Source organism: Danio rerio, chromosome 8 (genome assembly GCF_049306965.1).
Source record: "Danio rerio strain Tuebingen ecotype United States chromosome 8, GRCz12tu, whole genome shotgun sequence".
NCBI lineage: Eukaryota > Metazoa > Chordata > Actinopteri > Cypriniformes > Danionidae > Danio > Danio rerio.
In genome coordinates this window covers 26,601,016-26,622,267 of record NC_133183.1, presented here as the reverse complement: position 1 = coordinate 26,622,267, position 21,252 = coordinate 26,601,016, and the positions used below count along the sequence as shown (strand labels likewise).

At 34.5% G+C, this 21,252-nt stretch overlaps 3 protein-coding genes across 13 annotated transcripts in view; 1 reads left to right on the top strand and 2 right to left on the bottom strand.

Annotated features, from left to right (window-relative positions):
* Nucleotides 1–11,213, top strand: part of prok1 (prokineticin 1) — a 15,453-nt gene extending 4,240 nt beyond the window's left edge. The window contains 1 exon segment of the mRNA NM_001105698.1: nt 10,682–11,213. Coding sequence (NP_001099168.1) covers nt 10,682–10,801 — 120 coding nt within the window. The 3' untranslated portion in view covers nt 10,802–11,213.
* The window catches only part of LOC100148399 (uncharacterized), a 25,490-nt gene extending 4,238 nt beyond the window's left edge, over nt 1–21,252 (bottom strand). Inside the window, exons 1-9 of one of the 11 annotated variants that reach the window (XM_073910383.1) lie at nt 20,091–20,129; nt 18,954–19,037; nt 18,474–18,647; nt 16,729–16,834; nt 16,109–16,414; nt 15,885–15,972; nt 15,707–15,813; nt 15,590–15,627; nt 14,964–14,985 (exon numbers count right to left, since the gene is read on the bottom strand). In XM_073910383.1, coding sequence (XP_073766484.1) covers nt 14,964–14,985; nt 15,590–15,627; nt 15,707–15,813; nt 15,885–15,972; nt 16,109–16,414; nt 16,729–16,774 — 607 coding nt within the window. In that variant the 5' untranslated portion in view covers nt 16,775–16,834; nt 18,474–18,647; nt 18,954–19,037; nt 20,091–20,129. Of the gene's footprint in view, nt 1–12,004; nt 14,986–15,589; nt 15,628–15,706; nt 15,814–15,884; nt 15,973–16,108; nt 16,415–16,728; nt 16,835–18,473; nt 18,648–18,953; nt 19,038–19,176; nt 20,130–21,094 lie in introns of those variants that run through there. The other 10 variants (XM_073910382.1, XM_073910380.1, XM_073910378.1 and 7 more) reach the window with 10 other exon arrangements.
* On the bottom strand, nt 1,795–9,777 carry LOC110440013 (uncharacterized). The gene is made up of 7 exons (XM_021478442.3): nt 9,634–9,777; nt 8,869–8,938; nt 5,590–5,809; nt 3,937–4,964; nt 3,767–3,836; nt 3,505–3,670; nt 1,795–2,418 (listed from the first exon to the last, which is right to left on the bottom strand). The coding sequence occupies exons 3-7, from the start codon at nt 5,795–5,797 to the stop codon at nt 2,256–2,258; spliced, it is 1,635 nt and encodes a 544-aa protein (XP_021334117.1). The 5' UTR covers nt 5,798–5,809; nt 8,869–8,938; nt 9,634–9,777; the 3' UTR covers nt 1,795–2,255.

The following is a 21,252-nucleotide window of genomic DNA, read 5'->3' as shown; positions in this document are numbered from 1 at the left end:
GCTACCAGTTTTCAACATTCTTTAAAATATCTTCTTTTGTGTATTTAACAGAAGAAAGAAACTCAAGCAAGTTTGAAAATAATTAGTGGATCACAGAATTTTCATTTTTGAGTGAAATATTCCTTTAACAATCTATTAGTTTGAGTTTCTTCTCAAAATCTCCTCCATATCTGTTTCAAATGTAGCAATCTGTTTATAATTCCAGTGGGGCCCGTTTGTTTTGTAGAAGACTTCACATTATAGAAGAGGGTTTAATTAGACACAAAATCTAATGAGAGGTGGAACTGGAGAGAAATGTCATCAAAAACATTGATTGTTGGTGGAAATGAGAGAATATACTGTTAGGAGGATTTATAAATATTTGGACAATTCTAACATTTTTGGCTCTGTACACCAACACAATCTATTTGAAAAATGAAAACGAGCAAGATCTGTTGTAACTGCAAATTTTCAGCTTTAATTTGAGGGCATTTACATCCAAATCAAGTGAACAGTGTAGGAATAACAACTGTTTGGATTTGTGCCTCCCATTTTTAGAATGTTCCAAACAGTTCTGGCCACGTTCAATGTTTTTGCTCTCTCTGATGTATTTTTTTTTTAGCCTAATGATGTCTTGCTTGACTGACAGCTCTTTGGATTTTATCTTGACAGTTGACAGCAACAGATTTTTAAATGCAAATAGCACACTTGAAATGAACTCTGGACCTTTTATCTGCTCCAATGTAATTGGGATAATAAGGGAATAACACACACCTGGCCATGAAACAGCTTAGATGCTAATTGTCCAATTACATTTGGACCCTTAACAAGTGGGAGGCACAACTGTTAAGCTGTGGTCACACTGGGCTTTTTCTCCTATAGACTTCCATTCATACGAACGCGAATGCATCAGACTGGAAATGCAGGGTCATGCATTTCAAGTTTTGCAGGTTGCTGCGGTGCAAAGTTCAAACTTGGTGAACTCTGACGTGCAGAATCGCATCACTTGACTGTGTGAGACCAATAGAGGGTCAAAACATGACTTCTCTGGACCGAAAATTAAAACATGGTGAAATCGCACACTTTTTTAATGCCTAATAATCTTGTTTATTCCTGCCCCTTTTCGCAGCGCCATACTACAGAATTTCGCATTATCAAACTCTAGTGTGACAGCAGCTTTATAATTCCTACACCAGTCACCTGATTTAGATGTAAATACCCTCAATTTACAGCTGACAGTCTCCAGTTAAAGCACATCTTGTTTCATTTCAAATTCATTGTGTTGGTGTATTGAGCCTAAAATGTTGCTAAATGAGCTAAGAGTTGTGTTGATGTCTGCATATTTATGCACCTAACTGTACATGTCGAATATGCACTGTAAAAAATTTACTGTAGAATTTACAGGAAATACCTGGCAAAAAAGTTGCCAATAATGTCTTGTAAAAATGTTGTAAATTGCTGTAAAATAGATTACAGTAAAATACTGTAAATCCATTTACAGCTAATAATTGTATTTGAAATACATTATTTTCTTGTGTTTTTTACAGCAATACAAAATTAACTTGTATTTTACATTACAGTACTTTCTTGTAATTCCACTACATTACAGTATTTACCTGGCAACTAAAGTTGCCAATAAAATCTTGTAAATACCCCAAAACCCAAGATGTTGTTGTAATAGTTTTACCTTGAAAATGCTGTAAATCATGATTTTTTTACAGTAAGCAAATCTATTACTTGTTGTTTTAAATGCATTACACTATACACCAAACATACACTATACATTTTTAATAATAAGAAAAAAAAAATGCAAAATTATTGTAATAACAGTATTTATTTTTTATTAAAGACTTTAAATTTGAAGCAATATTCTGGGTTGATTAAAACTCAATAAAGTGAATCAGCTATGCCAAAACACTTTACCACATTTAAACAATTTCTTTTAACAAAATTATCTATATTCACAAAGTGTCAAAAGTGGCAGTAAATAAGATATTTTGATATCCCAAAGATATCCCAAATGTTACAACATCACGTGTCTATACAAACAATTGTAATAAACTATTTTTTTAAAACTGACAGCAGAGCACTCTAAGAGTTCAACTTGTAAATTAACATTTCTGTTGCTGAACATTGCTGAAAAACATTCTCAAAATTTCAAAAAATAAAGTACAAATAGCTTTAAGATGTTCTTGAACAATCAAAATATTATAAATGTGTGTCTATAACAAGTTTGTTCATTTTGCAGAAGTCCTGTATTTGAACTTTGAACTCACTTACATGCTTAACCATTCAAAGTCCATTAGCTTTCTGAGAAGAGTACAAACATGAGGATTGACTGTGTGGTTCCTCTTCTCTGACACCTTTCCACCTTTTTTTCCTCCAATCTTTGCTGTGGCTGCCTTGGTCCCAGTGGGTGGATTGATTCCAACAAAGCATCTGCACAAAGACCAGTCATAAAATAAAGACAGGAGCTTTACAATAAAATAAAACTACACTGCAAAAATGCTTTTCTTACTTAGATTTTTTTTTGTCTTGTTTCTAGTCCAAATATCTTAAAATTCCTAAATTTTACATTTTTCCTTAAAACAAGCAAAATAATCTGCCAATGGGGTAAGCAAAATAATCTTACACGTCAAAAGAAAAAACAAGATTATTTTGCTTACCCCATTGGCAGATAAGAAAAAACTAACTTAATATTGGCATTTTATTTCTCAAAACAAGACAATATGTTTTGCTTGTCTAGAAATTGCTTCTTGATTTAAGAAATTTTAGATATTTAGACTAGAAACAAGACCAAAAATCTAAGCAAGAAAAGCATTTTTTGCAGTGTAGTTTCCTTCAGTTGAAAATTAAGGTTTTAACTGATACTGTGGTCTGTTGTGAGTTTTATAATGAAAGTAAATGACTACCATAAAAAGATAGATATAACAGATATATTGTGGTCATATCAAGGGAAACAATCAGTTTGTACAAAAAAATGTTTGTACAGCACTGCCATAACAAACTAATCCAGAGCTCAAGCTTTCTGTCATATGATGGAACACGCAACCAGAAACATAAATGAACTGAATTTATTATTTACAACAGAGGTACAATGTGTGTAAATAAGAATAATTTTGGTTCACACAAGATTTACAATTAACATGTCTTTCTGTGAAAGAAAACTCAAGCTCCAGAGTTGTCTGGCTTATCCTGTACATGGTTTAAAAGTAGAATAGTTATCATCATAATTAGTTTCTTGCAAAGACTGATAATTTAACTTTTGCATGAGACTATAATAAATCATTAAGTCACCTAAATATTGGATAGCCTGAGGGTAAATAAATGAATAAAAAATGCATTTGAGTTGTATTAAAGGTGTAGTTCAACCTAAAAACTCTGGAAGTGAATGATTAGAAGTGTTTTTCTTTCATCAAAATATATTCTTTTGTGTTCAACAAAAGCAAAGAGAACTAAAAGATGTTTATGACAAGTGAGGAAGAGTAAATGATGACAGAACTTCTATTTAAGTCATTTTCTTACCTTTGAACAAATTCGAGTGTGCAAGACGCCTGCTCCTGGTACACCAGATTGAAGTTGTAGTAGCTTGAAAACAAAGCTGCAAATCCAGCTATGAAATTGGGGTGTGGACCAACAACTACTTGTCCCTCGATGCTCAGCATCCACTGAGTTGCAGTGAGAATGTCCCCTAAAATGAATAAATATATAAGCAACACTTACACAAAAATGCTTGCAAAGTTTATTTAATAAATTTACAGATTTATTACAGGACATTGTACATTACCTAAGACAATTAGTCTTGGAGAGTCTGGAAGCACCAAGCTTTTCTCCACATCACCTGCTGTTGCTGACACCTACAAGAAAAAAGTGAGATGGGGGGGTTTGATTAAAATGCATTTACTTTTCGGTTATAAGAACAAAATATGTACTTTAAAAATACACTATAAGACTTACATCCGTCTGAAGAATCAGTGCATCGTTTTTTTCTTTAAAGTGTGACAGAAGCACAAGGACCACACATGGAATGAAACTTGAAGCTCCACTATCATCAAACTTCAGAAGTATTCGCTGAATCTCATCTGTTTTGGTCCCTGCTGGCTTTTGACGGAAAAACTGAAGAATCATCTTTCCTTTTTCTTCCATGGACTTCTCAAGTCTTTCCAAAATGCTGATGTTGGTAAGTGACTTAAAGTGGCTATACAGTTCTTTGGGTGTAAAAAGATATGGCCACTCATTTTTCAACTCAGCAATGGATGGTGGTGGACAGGCATTAATCGATTTACGTTGGAGGTAGTATGTAGCTTTCATTAATTGACTTAGATGTCCTTTTTGAGCTCCAGCTGGCCCCTCACAACTATAGAGGTCCTTCATTTCTTCCTGCTTTTCTTGGAGACTTTCTTCAGTATCATCAACAGGACACTCAGGCTGCCACCTTACACATCCATACTGGTCAGTAGGCCCTGGTCCAGTGTCCTCGGGTGGTGAATTTGAGGTCTTTTTTTGTTTCCTGCGTCTCGAAAATGAGCAGCCACGATTAACATGCTCCACTCTTGTTTTTAGCTGTATCAAAAGGGATCCATAGCCAGTCCCAATTCTTGTGCCATCTTTCAAAACATCAGCAAAGCTTTGTGGGTACTGTTTAACAATCTTCTTTGCAACAATCAGACATTGTGATTTTGATGGATTTAACTCTGTCTGTCTCATCTCATCAACAATGATTCTCACCATTTCTCTGCGTTCTTTAGCTGTGGGGCGTCTACCCAGTGCAGTGGCAGTTTTAATACCAGAAGACATCCGATTCCATGGAACTTCAAAGTTTTCAGGCCATACAGTTAAATCGACAGTTGAACTGGAGCTGTTTGTGCTAGAGACACTTGGTGTACACGAGGAACTGAAATTTGAAGATGGTGAGTTTACTGGTGATACATCAAAGACTATGTTTGTGGATTCTAAAGGTGATACTTTGGCACAAACTGTTTTGTCTGAAAAAAAAAACACAAAAAAAATAAACATTTGCCCTTAATATCTAAATACAGTTCAGGACCTATCAACTATGAACAATGACATAGTTCAAGCTATTTATTATTTACCCTTATGTTGTCTCAGACACAACTTACTTCAGTGGAACACAAATAAATTTAAAATAACTGTGATTTACATCCATACAGTGCAAGTCAATAGGGTCCTTACTTGGGCTCTTAAACTGTTCAGTTTCAAATAAGAAATAAAAGCATGAAGGTTATTTATCTGAATCCAATTTAATCACGTATTATTAAACTAAGTTTAAACAGTTTAAACTGTCTTCAGTAAAATATTCTATTATGTTACATGGATGCTTTTAATTACCTTTATGATGACTAATTTCTTATTATTTAACTTGGAATGAATTGGGCCACATTGACATGCACTGTATAAACAAAATCACATTTCTCCATTAAAAAAATAAATAAATAAAACTTTGTTACTGCTCCACACATAAAAAAGGAAATGTTGAATGTGTTTGAGACAACATGTAGGTGAGAAAATTGTATCTATGCAAAGTATACCAATCAATCTGTAATGTCAAGCAATTTTGCACCAGTCATCATAAAGATGACTATGGCATACCTTCTATATTCCATGCATTGAGGAGCCGACGACACTGTATTGGTGTGATGTGATCAGGAAGATCGTCCTCTTTAACAAACTGCAAGTCAGATTTGGATTCAACTCCTATGCTTGCCAATTTGTTCAAAAGAGACACTAGTTTCTCCTCTGATAGCCCAGGTAGGACTGCCAATACAGCATCTCGTACGTCCTCATCCAACGTGGACATGCCTTTATAAATCTGGAAAAGAGTGATGGAAAACAATCACTGGTAAGTCGTTCATCGTGTACTGTGCTAATGGATAATAATCAAGGAGATTCTCTTGTTTTACACACAGGTAGTTAGAATCTTCAACTTTCTCTACTATGCAATGGACACCCATATCAACAAGTTGCACAGCCTGCTGCCTCCTCACAACAAAGAAGACAGATTCATTGCAATGAATTAAAATCAGTTGAATCTCACCTATGTGTAGACCTTTTTCATCTTGATTTAGTACAACGTACATGTTTCTTTTGTACTTTGTGCCTTTGTAAATGACTTCATTTGCAGCTACAGTGGATTCATGAGTGAAACTGAATGCTGAAGTAGCTGCCTTGATGTTGTCATTGTAGTCACTGGTATAAAACTCATTTCCTCTTCCTACCTGAATTACAGGTGGAAAAAGATTCCCAGCACTTAAGTATGATTGTAAAAGTTGATGTCTCTCTGCTAAAGTAGCACACAGGTTCTTAAAGTTGTGCAATTTTCTTGCACACTGTTTGAAGTAAGTGTGCTTACTTTCAAATCTCATCGTCCAAAGACGAATCAGAGGGCCAAACTGGATTATGAGCTCTGGATAGTGACAGAGATAGTGATGTTTAGGTTTAAGGGGAAAACCTGGAAATAGTTCCACTCTAGACTGGATGTATTCTTCTATGAGGACACCCAAATAAGCAACCTGATCAGCTGTAATAGTTGGTGAACACACATGGACAACTATTTCTCTTAAAAGCAAAATCATGTTCCATGCACTACATTCGGTTGGGTTTTTTATCCTGTCACCAACCAACAAAGGAAGGACTCTCAACAGGCACCAATTTTGGACTGCGTGCCCACCTAACTTCTCACTATTTGGACAAAACTCCGGAGGTTTGTCATTTGCTTCACTACCAAGATAGGTAAACTGACTTATTCTTCTGTTCAGTTCTTCAAAAGTGAAATGCTTTCCTTTGTTTACCAGGTGGTTGATACATAATGCCAAGTCACTGGAAACAACACCCTCAAAAAGATCATGACCTAGACATGGTGGAAGACCAGGCCCACAAACATGAAAATAAAGCAGTTGGTTGAATACAGAGTCAAATTTGATACCAAATACAGATTCAGAGTTGGTTTCTCTTAGGTCTTTTATAATTTGCTGATATGACAGCTTTGTTCTTTTTGAACCCTCTGACAATGGACTGCACTCAAATGTTTGTCTGTCTACATCACAAAATCTACAAAAATAAGTACTTCTGCTGAAGTTCTCCAGGAAACCACCAATACCGTGCGACCCAAGGTTGTCTCCTGCTATTGCACACAGAGCCCCTTTAATAACTTTGCCATCCTTCAGTACAATGCCACTGTCCTCTAGGTCTTTTAGGTCTTTAATCAATCGATTAAAAACTATTTCCTGTCCAAAACACTTAAAATCCTGTTCCCTGCAGAGAAGAACAAGCTGCATCTGATCGATATTTGATCTGTTATGTGGTAAAATATCACCAAGTGTTAAATAAACTGCAAAAATCTTGTGTTTTTTTCGACCTGATCCCAGAGGATTTACAACTTCGAAAGCATCTTGATAAAGGATCAATGCTATAGATGAACTGTCCATTTTGAATAAGGCACTATTAGCAATATTTTGTCCATCCCATATGTCCTCAAACAAATCCATTTTTGGTAAGCGAGAATGAGATAGTTCATATTGCCTTTTGAATTCCTCTGATTTAAAAAGGGCATTGAGAGTTTCTTTTATAGGCACGTACTGTGCAAAGCAATCCTTCCCCAAGTCATTAGTACCCAAATACACAGGAACTGGCTCAATATAATTGAAGTTGTTTTTAAAGACTGTTTTGCGACATTGATCTGTACGCAAAACAGAATTGCCTGCTTTCAGCATGTCATTTTTTTTTAGTTCTTCAATTACATTTATTATTGTGTCAGTACAAACACCATGTTCAGACAATTTATCCTTAAGTTTTAGAAAAACATGTGCCTGAGCTAAATCATGTATTCCTTGGACTTCCTCAATTATTGTTTGAATTACAGATGAAGGTAATAGAAGTTTTGCTTGAAGTTTCAAATAAAACAAAGTCAAATTCTTCAGAAATAAATCTTCATCTACGCTTTCAAAAATCTCACCTGGCTCAGGCTCTTCACTTTCATCTAGAGATGTACAGGGTTGACACTCAAGCTGTGATGGGTTTGCTAAAACTGCATCATGCAGGTGCTCAGGTTGATCATTTTTGTGTGTTCTTGAGATATGGGAAGCAAAAGTGGATTTTACGCTAAATGTCCTCACACAGCTTTTAAAAGGGCATTTTATTTCCCTTCCTTCATCTATATGATCTTTTAAATGCCTAATCAAATCCTTCAGACTTGTACATTTGTAAAGACAATATTCAATCTGGCAGATTAAAGTTATGTCTGACTGGTTAAATCTGCCACCTCTATGTGACTTTTGATACCCCTTATGGTCTCTATATAGATGAGATTTGAATGCTGCAAATTTTGTAAACACACGGCAACAGTCAGGTACACCACAGGTGAAGGAGCAGTATGGAAAATTGCTGTGCACTTTCATATGCTGAGTATAACCAAGAATGGTTTTGCTCTCGTGCTGACATAATTTACAGAGATACATTATTCGTCTATATTCATCTGAATTAAGTGTAGTAAGTGAATGGAAATTATTTGGACCAATAGCCTATTATCTTATCGCTGCGTTTTCTGCTTTAAGTTAAATTTTGTTACGCCACAGAGCTTTGTTAACGTTCCTTCTGCAAATTCAAAACAGAAATTGAAACAGTAAAATGAAATGGAAAAATCCAACATGTGAATCCAGCATCCAATTTATGAAAACATTATATTTGTGATGCGAAAACAAAACTTTTGTTTATTATGTTTAGCCACAAGCCCTTCGAAAAATGTGGCGCTTTTCAAACTGTTAATACACTAACGTTAACAACATGACGACAAAAACACGATAACACGGTGGCAATACGTTGAGTTCATTAGCATTAGACTTGGGCTATAATGTTTTAATGTGTTTGTTTTACCTTTATCGATCAGATTCGAGTCACCTCCAACAACCTAATTCACCACGTCTTGATTTTTTCACCAAAGTTCCTGAAACAAGATATTGCATTTGAGTTACAATCTCCTTTAACGTACTAGCAAAACAAACTAGCTTAAAACATCGGAACTTTTACATGCAACTAAATGCACTGATATCACGTTGTACACAAATCAAATCACATCAATAAATCGAAACATGCAAATTACATTTAAATGATCGATCCAACAAAATCCAGCAGCCAGCTATAAAAACATTAACGTTATATTTGTTTGTTTTTCGAATCTGACTGCCCGCATAATGTAACATTAATGTAACTTAGCCTTACAAACTCTCACGTTGCGCTAGCCAAACTGCTAACTTAAGGCATGCTCGAATAAAAAAAAAACACTTGACGACAGGTGAAAAACATGGTATTAAAACAATACGATTATTCATCAGCATTAATGACTTATGTTTTTAGTCACTTGCCTTTGTCGTTTGGGTTCGTACCGCATCCTGCAACCTAACTAGCATCATGCACGGCTTTATTTGCCGACTAAAGAAGACATTTTAATTTAACGACACTCTGCTTCACTAAACAAGTAAGTTTAAAACGATTGGAACTTTTACATATAATTAAAATGCCGTGATATCAGTGTGACAAATCATTACGTTAACAATTGTTACATGTTTAATGAATCGCTAGCATGAAATAAACAAAAGAAGATATGTTTATCATTTATAGACGTTAATATGATGAACTTACCTTGAAATTAACGAATAATGCCTTCTGTTTTCTCCCGCTTGTCCAGTTCACCATATTTCAAATCTGAATCAGCCCGCGAAATCCCATAATTCCACACTACAACATGTTGTTGTAAAAACGCAGAATCTACATTGACACACCTCCTACCTGTATATTAATTTACAGTCCCCGTAGAAATTCGCAGTTAACAACTGTAACTCTTGGTTTAACCCATAATGCATTGCGAATTACAATAATAACTTGTGAAATGTTAAAACAATAAATTCCTGTATAATTTTGCTGTAAAAACTACAGCAATTTGTTACAGTGTGTGTTTTGGAGTGTACTAGCTTAGCCATAACTTTTAAAGGGACATCCCACTCAAAAATAAAAATATACCTCACTGTTTACTCTCGCTTTACTAGTTTCTCCACAAAAGAATATTTTCAAATGATAGTTGATGATACCCACTGACTTCCATAGTAAGAAAACAAATCTTTATAAGAAAATCAACAGGTGCCAGCTACTGTGCCAGAGATCTTCAGAATAACTTCTATGTTTAACAGAAGACAGAAACTCAAATAGGTTTTAAATAAGTGTGAGTAAATGATGACCCTATGAAGCTTATTTATTCTAACCGGCAAAAAAGTTTCGATTTTGATTTCATGGGGACTTTTAGCTCACATACATTTATATACACAGTTGAAGTCAGAATTATTAGCCCCTCTTTGAATTTTTTTTCTATTTTTTAATTTAAATTCTTATTCTTATATTTATTTATAAATATATATAGAGTAAATAAATATATAGAGAGAAAAGAAACCATGTGTTCAAAATGGGCATGTGCAGTTTTTTTTTGTTGTAGGGCAAAACATTGAACTGTAATCAAGCTATGCTTACGCCAGACATTTTTTTACTCCTAAATTGTGAAACATTTAGTAAAATCCCATTGCAAAATCTCGAAGCAGAACCAGCAGTAAGTTATTTCTCCATTTTTCATTTTCCATTTGATTGTCAATCACACTGAACTCTAATTTAGAGACTTGATGCTATTTTGTCTTTCCTACAGGTTCCTTTCCCTGGCAAGAGACAGCACCACACTTGCCCCTGCCTGCCACATTTGGTCTGTACCAGATACGCTGACAACAGATACCGCTGTACCAGTGACTTCAAAAACATAGACTTTTAACAGGAGAAAGAATGCGCGAAAAAAGGAATGGAGGAGTTGAATACTTGAAAAAGAAAGCAGGACAGCACAAGAAGATTAACAAGTGCCATAGCACCTCTCTGCTCATTTTTCACTCTCATGCACTTTGCACTACAAAACTACTTTTATCCAGCTTCTCCAGAAACGCAGATGTACATCATCTCCAGCAGCACAAGGTCTACCTCAGAATCATTGGTTTACCTTGGCATCCACCACACCCAAACACACACATAAATTAGTTTCATTACCTGACCTTTATGTTAAGAGTATGCAAACAGACATTTAGTAAGAAACGTGCTTCAGAGAGTGTCACATTTCTGGTTGAATTCCATCTTCAATATGCTGTGCATTTGTTGAAGGCTTAGTTATTGTAATTAAACTATAATCAGTCTAATTGTTTAGTTTTTTCACTGTTTGGATTGAGCTGGGTGTGGATATTGGATCTTTTCAACATCTTTCTTAAGGAGCCAGATCAGTCTAAAAAATAATACAATTCACATTTACAAAATTGCATTCCTAAATTCAAAACACAATTCGTAAATGCGCAATCAATTCGTAAATTCAAAACACAATCCATAAATGCGCAAAACACAAATCATAAACTCAAAACACGATGCATAAATGCGCAAATCCAATTCATAAATTCAAAACACAAATCATACATGCACAAAACACATTGTTAAATTCAAAACACAATTCATAAATTCACAAATCCAATTCATAAACTCAACATACAATTCAGATATGCGCAAATCCAATTCAAGAACTCAAAACACAATTCATAAATGCACAAATCCAACTCGGAAAATTCAAAACAACTCATAAACACGCAAATCCAATTCGTAATTTAAAAACACAATTCATAAACGCACAAATCCAATTAGTAAAATTCAAAACACAATTCATAAATGCGCAAATCCAACTTGTAAATTCAAAACACAATTCATGAACACGCAAATCCAATTCATAATTTGAAAACACAATTCATAAATGTGCAAATCCAACTTGTAAATTCAAAACACAATTCATGAACACGCAAATCCAATTCATAATTTGAAAACACAATTCATAAATGTGCAAATCCAACTTGTAAATTCAAAACACAATTCATGAACACGCAAATCCAATTAGTAAAATTCAAAACACAATTCATAAACGCGCAAATCCAATTAGTAAAATTCAAAACACAATTCATAAACGCGCAAATCCAATTCATAATTTGAAAACACAATTCATAAATGTGCAAATCCAACTTGTAAATTCAAAACACAATTCATGAACACGCAAATCCAATTCATAATTTGAAAACACAATTCATAAATGTGCAAATCCAACTTGTAAATTCAAAACACAATTCATGAACACGCAAATCCAATTCATAATTTGAAAACACAATTCATAAATGTGCAAATCCAACTTGTAAATTCAAAACACAATTCATGAACACGCAAATCCAATTAGTAAAATTCAAAACACAATTCATAAACGCGCAAATCCAATTAGTAAAATTCAAAACACAATTCATAAACGCGCAAATCCAATTCATAATTTGAAAACACAATTCATAAATGTGCAAATCCAACTTGTAAATTCAAAACACAATTCATGAACACGCAAATCCAATTCATAATTTGAAAACACAATTCATAAATGTGCAAATCCAACTTGTAAATTCAAAACACAATTCATGAACACGCAAATCCAATTCGTAACTTCAAAACACAATTCATAAAAGCACAAATCCAATTCCTAACTTTAAAACACGATTCATAAACACACAAATTCAATTTGTGACTTCAAAACACGTCATGAATGCGCAAATCCAGTTCATACACTCAAAAAAAAAAGTAACACAATTCATAAATATACACATCCAAGTAATATTTATGATTTTTTACTTGTGAATTGACAAACTGTTTTGAATTTACACTTTGGATTTGGTAAATGTGAATTGTGCTGTGCATGTATGAGCTTTATTTTTTTGCAAGCGCATTATTTTTGAGACTGATCTGGCTCCATACTTCCTCGTTAATAGTTCTGTTAAAAACAATAATTTCTTTGAAACATGAGTAATTTTGAACAAAGTCAAAGAAATCTAAAACGCTAGAGTGAAATTAAACTGCTAATGATTAAAAATATGTTTGCATTAAAACAATAGCAGAAATTGCACAAATGGATGTTCTATATACAATTGGAATTACTGTTAAATAATGTAAATCACACTATTAGACTGATTACAAAATGCTTTAAAAATAATGCTTACTGTGCAGTAAGATTTAAAGAAACTATTATAAGAAAAAACAAATAACTGGAGAAATACACATGGCCTGTGAACTGCAATAAGACTATTGTCTAATCTTATTTATTTCCAAAATAGAAAATTAAATAAGCATTGAGTTAATAGAACATAAGATGAAAATAAAGCATGTACAGGAAGCATATACGTATGACGCACATTTAATAGAAAGATATACTTGTCTGACCCTTTTTTTTCACTTCTTTTTTCAGTTTCACTTCTGCTTAGGCCATAGTTTCAGTTCACATAATTTGGAAAAATAATAAAGTTGATCTATTCTAAGACTGCTCCTCTGCAGTGAATGCATTAAATTGTCTTCACCTCGAAGACCTGCAGGCAGATCACCATGGACAGGTCAACAGACTGACTATCTATGACAAACCAGGATGAAGACAAAGCACGGGTGCCATATAGTGTCACTGCTGGATTCATTGGCACGGTTTGTGAAAAGTGGTTGTCTTGATTCATTTGAGCGGCCTTGATTAACCCAGGGTCACTGAAATGACTTGAGAAATCCTATCAGATAGTAGCACACCACGTCACATATGACACATCACTAGACGTATATGTTAGCTTGCTCTGTAATGGTTTACTCATTCTTTCTGAAGTAGAGAGAAGAATTATATTGCAAAACATCAACCAGGGAAATGACCTAAATGAAATTAGTTCCTTTCACTCAAATGTGAATAGAATTCTATTTCAGTTAAGCCAACAAAACTTAAATTCTACAAATAAATGGAACTCAATATACTATAAGAATCAAGAATACTGAAATATATACTGCAGGACAAAAGTCATGTTTGTTTGTTTTTTTAAAGAAAATTATTCTGTTTGTCAAGGTGGCATTTATTAAATGTATAAAGGTAAATATCTGTTAAAACGTTTTATTGTATGAAGTTTTACATGACATTATAACTCCAGTACCATTAATAATAATGAATATTAGAGTGATTTCTGAAGAATCATGTTACTTTGAAGACTAGCTGAAAATTCATCTTTAATATCACTGGAACAAATTACTACATTAAATTAAAAACTACCTTTGAACTGTTACTTTACAGTGCAATAACATTTCACAGTTTTACAATTTGTACTGTATTTTTGATTAAACAAATCCAGCCTTGGTAAGCAGGATAAGCTTATTTTAAAACATTTAAAAATCCTGACCCCAAACTTGTGTGTACTGTATTTAACTAAAACTTACTAAGTTAATACTTTTCATTTACAGTGTATTCATTCAAAATAAAATGACCGAAAATATAGTGATTACATTATATATTTTAGTGTCTCTATCCAAGTCTCTCCATATGACTGGAGAAGAACTTATAATGAATGATTTCGATGTAAATGAGATACACATTTCAGAGAAAAGCAGATGTTTATTATTATTAGTACACACTCAAAAAAAAAAAAAATGACGTTTGCTGTTTGTTTAAACGACTTATTTAAAATGAGCTGAAGCAACACAATTCTTGAGTTTTTTGACATCTTAATAGTTTGATGTTTAATGCACTTAAATTTGTAGAAACTAATATGTTAACTTAATTCCTTCATGTTTTCCCAACATAAATTGTGTGGAACCCAGCATTTTTACAGTGTATACAATGAAACTGCATTTATGTGGATTAATATGATAGTTTCTTGTAAACAAAACTGAACAACCAAAACAAAGAAAAAAATCCAATGCAATCAAAGGAATTGCAAATGTTTATGGCAGCGGTTGCGAAAGTGTGGAATATTCTACATTTTCTTTTGCTATGACTGAATGAGCAGTGTCTTCTGCATGACAGATCTGGAAATTAACATATATTTGGCATTGATCCTGGTGAGGTATGAAGTCCACCATACTGTAAACGGTCTCATCCTGCTCCTGTAGAGAAAACAGCTGACATTTCAGAAATCATCCATCCAGTTTAAATGATCAAACTGTTCACTTTTAAAAAATAATGAAACTGGCAAACTAGGACAGCATGAATAAATAAATATAAAGAAAACATAAAACATAAAGAAACTATGGGTCACGAAATGTCATGAGTCATTTCCGCAACAGTAAATGGGAAATTTAGTGTTTTTGGAGAACATGCATGACAATAATTAAAACTGGGAGTCATTCAGATCTTGTTCATTGATTTTTTGTAAATAACACAGTATTTAACTGTAATATGAACTATATTTACTAAACAGGACAGCTGTGCAGTATGTTACTGTACTGTATTTTAGAGTTGCAGTGTAAAAATTACTGTATATTTAACAGTAGATATAAAATACTGTAAATTCATTTACAGCAAGAGGCATGGTGCTGTAAATGTAAATGCCGTACTATTGCTTATGTTTTTAGCATTTAGGATTTGTGTGTGTAATATAATTGTAGCGAGTCTCTACTATTAAATGTGTTGCATCTGTAATATAAATATCTTTGCTAAGGGACTAAATCCACATGCCCATGAGTCAATGGAGAAGTACAATCTCCTTACCATGGTGATGTTAGAAGAACCACAAGTTCCAGTTTTATCTGTGGGTGAAAACAACAAGATCAGCCAAAAAAGATATTGGTAACTGAAAATTATCTTAATCTATATTCATTTACCAACCTGTTTTTTTCTTCCTTAACCGATACACAAGCAGAGTCAATGAGATGAGCACAAACACCAGAACACTTAAAACAACAGCCAGCATGTGGAACGTGCTCCAGCCATCACTGTTAAACAAATTATTGACTATGAATATTAATATGGCTGAACTGGGGTCATATTTTGTGACGCAATCTACCTGGATTTTTCAGCTGGTTGCTCTGAAACAATGGGTGTAGATGAAGAAGAGCTCCAGAATGTTGGTTTGATGGTTTCTTTTGGTAAGTCTATTTGTGGAAAATATAAGTGTATTTAATTAATGTTTTCATAAACACATTGTTTAATTAATAATTAAAGAAATGCAACATTCAATCATTTCTTATTACAAACATACAACTTCAATTTAGAAACAGAAGATCTTACCAGAAACTGTAACATGAACATCTTCATAGGTGTTAATGATCCCAACACCACATCTGTATGTGCCAGCATCCACTTCAGTCAGGTTTGTAATTATTACATAGAACACTCCATTGAAAATAGTGCTGGATATTCTTCCTTGATACAGAGGGTTCACTAGTCCTCTGTTGTTCACAATGAAGTAGCACTGCAACTGATTTAACTTACAGCAACTTATTTCATATGTATTATAATATGGGTAAAAGAAATATCTTAAAGTAATTCTTCCTGAAAAATAAAAGACATCGAGTCCTTCGGTCGGATTCATTCCTGAAACACATTCACAGAACACTAATGTTTTCTCATTTTTTCTATTTTAAAACACCCAGTCACAGCTTATTTACAGTCATCACAGTTCATTGTTGTTTGTGTTTTGTGATGTTATAATGTAACTTAATGTGGATTATGTGAGAAACGGCAATTTACATAATACAAATCTATTTAAAAACAAATAAAATAACTACTGTTAACCTCAATTTTAAAATGTATAAATGTAGCTAAAAATACAAATTCAGTGACTACATTGCAGTATAATAGATCTAACCAAAAAAACTCTAAAAATGAACAGAAAAAAATTATCTCACCGTTCTTTAAGAGGACTAGGAGAAAGAAAATCAGCTTCATTTTCATCTGGAATAACTCAAAGTTTTTGATCTGACTCTGGTGAACTTCATTCAACCTTCCACCAAACTGAGGAACAAAGTAAATCTAAATATAAGACATGACCAACAACTGACAGAGAAAAGGAAGTGTGGCCTTATTTCCCTGCCAAAACAATGCTCTTCAATTGCATAAATAAAGCCTGACACCAAAACCAGAAATTATTTTGCAACCACATTAATAAATGAATATTGAGAATAATAAACAGTCATCCAAAATCTGTGGCTGTCTGTGTTTGTGTTAAGTTGTTTTATTGTTTTATTCAAATTTCATGGACATGTTTTTGTTTGTTGTTGTTTCTGGTGTTGATGTCAGTTGTTGTGAGTTGAGTCTGAAACTGGTTTAAGTAAGTGCATGACAGCTGAGGTCATAATATCAACAAAAGGTAAATGAAATGACCAAGTAAAACTCTTTTTGATTTTCTCAGTTTGTGTAAATGCACATGAGGTTCAGATTATCATTTTTCACAATTAATTTCACTCGTTTAGTACAAATTAATTATACAATTTATCACTTACAATTTTCTTTTTTTCCCTCATTATTTCCCCAAAAAGAATGGAAGTGAAATGGACGGAGCACACTAACATGATTATATAAAGGCTTAAAACTGATAAAATGAAAACAAATATACAGCTCAAATCTTATAAAACATCTATTTTATTAATATAAAATATAAATGTACAAATATATATACATACCTTTTTTTAGTTTTACATATAGTGAGTTAAAGTCAGAATTATTAGCTCCCTGCATATTGTATTACCCAATTTCTGTTTAATGGAAAGATTTGTTTTTTAACACATATTTAAACATAATAGTTTTATAAATTAATTCAAGATAACTTTTTTTTTTATTTCTGCCATGATGACGGTACATAACATTTCACTAGATATTCTGTGCATTTTAAAGTAAGTTAGATTAATTAGGCAAGCCGCTTTATGATGATAATGGTTTGTTTTCTTTAGACAATTGAAACAAAGAAGAAACGAAGAACCCTCCCCACCCAACCCTACTTTCCCGCCTCTTCAAACAGGCGAGATCATCGAGATCTGAGCTCTAATAATATTGACCTTAAAAAGTTTTTAAAAAAATTTACAACTGTTTTTATTCTAGCTGAAATAAAACAAACAAGTAAAAAATTAACAGGAGGGCTAATAATTTTGGCTGCAACTGTGTGTGTATACACAGTGGACAGAAAACAGGTTGAATAATGACAAAATGACTTTACAACTACTTACCCACAAAAGGCAGTTTATTAATGTAATTTATCATTTAACAAAATGTAAATACAAATAATGACGTACTTCATAAGTCTGTCCACAACCTCTTAAAGACTAGACTACTTGGGGGCAATTTATATCTAGTAATTTATGCAGTGGAACTAAGATTTAAGCACAAAGCATTTGCATATTTCATAACTTTAGCAAAGCTATAGATTGACTATAAATGCATATTTAAAAGCTGTAACTTATGGACTTCCTCTCACAACCAGTTTACAATTAAGTAAAATACAAAAAACTACACATAACAAAAACTTTAAGTAACAATTATAAATGCAACCCAAGGGAGCTGTAAACATGTAAATGTATATTGATTTAGGAAAAGTTCTGTGTTATGTTTGATCATCAATTTATCAACACAACATTGCCATCGGAGCCATTTTGCTGACCTTCAGTTTTCAGCATTCTTTAAAATATCTTCTTTTATGATCTGAGATGTCTTTGGAGGTATTGAATTTTGGTTTCTGTTTGTGAAAAGTTTCTTTTATTTTGCTCTGCTCTATTCAGCATGCTGTTTCTGCATCATTCTCATATTCATCATCAACCATTTGCCCATCACTCGTCTGAGAGGAGAAATAATATTATTGATTCAGTGATGACATTGTGATGTCTTTATACAATTCAAGAAAGACACAGTGTATGTATTTCAGTTTGCTGTTATGAAACAAAACCAATAATCTATGAAACAAAAACAATAATGTTTAAATAAACATCAATAAAACATGTATTTTGTGTGAGGATATTTAGGTTTACTCTTAAACACAGTGAGCCAGGACAAAATGTACAGTTCTCCTTTTGTGCTCTGGAACGAACAAACCAAACAAAGCGTGAAAAGACCCTCAGCTTCAGATATGTAAAGACATGCTAACCTGAATGTTGATTCCTTGAGGTTTAATCACAAATTGCTGTGGGACTAAATCAACTTCCTTCTCCTGAGAGTTGATGAACTGGACCTGGACAGTGAAAGATGAATAAAGATGGACAAAATATTGTCAGTGAGTGATTATATCATGAGTTCAACTGCCCGAGACTCTTAAAACTCTTTATTTGGACCTATTTTTTACAGTTATTCTTGTAAAACAAAAGTTGCACCTTGGATATTTCATCATGATCGGTCTTCAAGTACTCTACTATCTGTCCATATGTAGGGTTTTTCTTTGTGAAGTTTTTAAACTAATTTCGAGAGGAGCACGTGATATAATTGACAGCAGCTGGCCACCTATCTACACTCATTAGTTAGCCAATCAGATCTATCCTAACCCACTATAAGTAGCCTAGCTAGACATTACTCCCTTATCTTCGTTTTCCGAAGAAACAAACGACAGGTCCGCTCTAGCTCCTCCAAAAGTTACTCACGGACAAAACGGATCCTCCACATCTCCTACTATTCTTCAACTACAATACCACACCACCTTTAATACCATCGTCAGCAACTACAAAAAATGACAAAAACAACAACAACAGCGACGGCGGCGGAGATCACAACAGCATCAGCGCAGCTACATACAAGAAAGAAAGCTCCGGGCTCCCTGAAACACCAGCCCCGTCTTAACAACAACCAGCCCAGCATGAAAGTCAGCTCGAGACCGAGGCTCCAACGAGAGGCCGTAGGCCTATCCACTCCAGCCTGATCACAATGCAATCCCCAGCTCCGCTACGTAACTTACCTTCTCCAGCATCATCATGTGTCACTCATATCCAACAACGACTGTCATTGAACTCCTCCAAACTCCTAGACGCCGGGACCATAATTCAAAGCCGCTGCATTAAACCCAAAACACTTGCGAATCCACGTCTTTACCGCCACCCCCAGGACATAACACGCTCCTGCCACACCCCCTATCCTAAACAGACATTAAACCCGCAATCTCTCCGCCTCCCCGGAGAATCAAGGAAAGGATTAAAAAGCAATATTGGATTTGGACATATTGCAGCAATCATAATTCTAAACACGGATAAAACCAATCTCCCGGACAATAAAGCAACTCTTGGGAATCCCACCTCACCTCTTCCATCCTGCAGCTCCCGATTCCAGTGCACACTCCAGTCCTCCTCTTTCAGCGATCCTTACCACCTACGCACCCCGCCCCTCTACCTTGCGTATCATTGCTTTTTCCCCCTCTCATTTTTACAAGCTCGCAGCTACTGCTGATTATTTTCTATTATAAAATAGAAATTACTTGTCGACTTTTGTCAATATGTTTATGCTTTACTGAATTACGTTTGTAACTGACCTAATTTTCTGAATTTCTCATTCCAGGTTTCGTCTACTGAAGCACAGCCGATCTCGGCGCTCCCTTCCCACAACCTCACTAGCCGTCCACCAACGCTACACCAGAAATCACAGAGCAATTCCCTGTTAAGCACATCCATACCAGCCCTACTGAAATGGACAGTAGAACGTTTCTAAAAACGTCTAATAACGGCTCTTTCATCTCCTCATAATTCTGCCTTTTTCAGCTTTAACAGCATGATTCTACCTGATGAATATGCTTAAATTATCACGTTATAAACCAAGCAATCTCTCTAATCTAGACGGCTGCAGCGCTCGGTTGCAATCAACATTACACCCGCCACCCGATTTCTGGCAATCGGAGGTCACAATTACATTTCGTAGTCCGTTTAACATTCGGATGCAGAAGTAGCCCACACATTTATGCTTAAAAACGATCCGCTGGATTTCGCCAATAACTACGGTGTTTGCACGTAATTCACCTACAAGTTCCCGTTTCTCTCTCCCTAATATCCCCCAGCTAAACTAGTGACCGGTTTTCTAATATTTGAATTCTCATTGCGGAAGAACCTCCGGCTTAAGCACTTCTATAGAATTCTTAAGCATCAATTTGGAGTGATATAATTTCAAGCATTAATAAGCTACTTGAATAAATCGACAATCAGTCCCCTTTTATATTCTGGAAGAAAAATATCACGCTAAGCATAAACTGCTCTCCATCTAGAACATCAAACACACATGCGCATTATCCCGCAGGGATGCCTTTTCGTCACTCACCTATTTCATCTCGCAGCAGCAATCTCCGGAATAGAAGAGAAATGATCTAAATCCGATCTTGGCCGTAACAAACTCTGCCTGAAGGGCGTCGCGCACCAGAGGCGCCGACGGCGCGGTGACGCGACGCACTTACGACAGAGAATAGTAGATTAATGCAC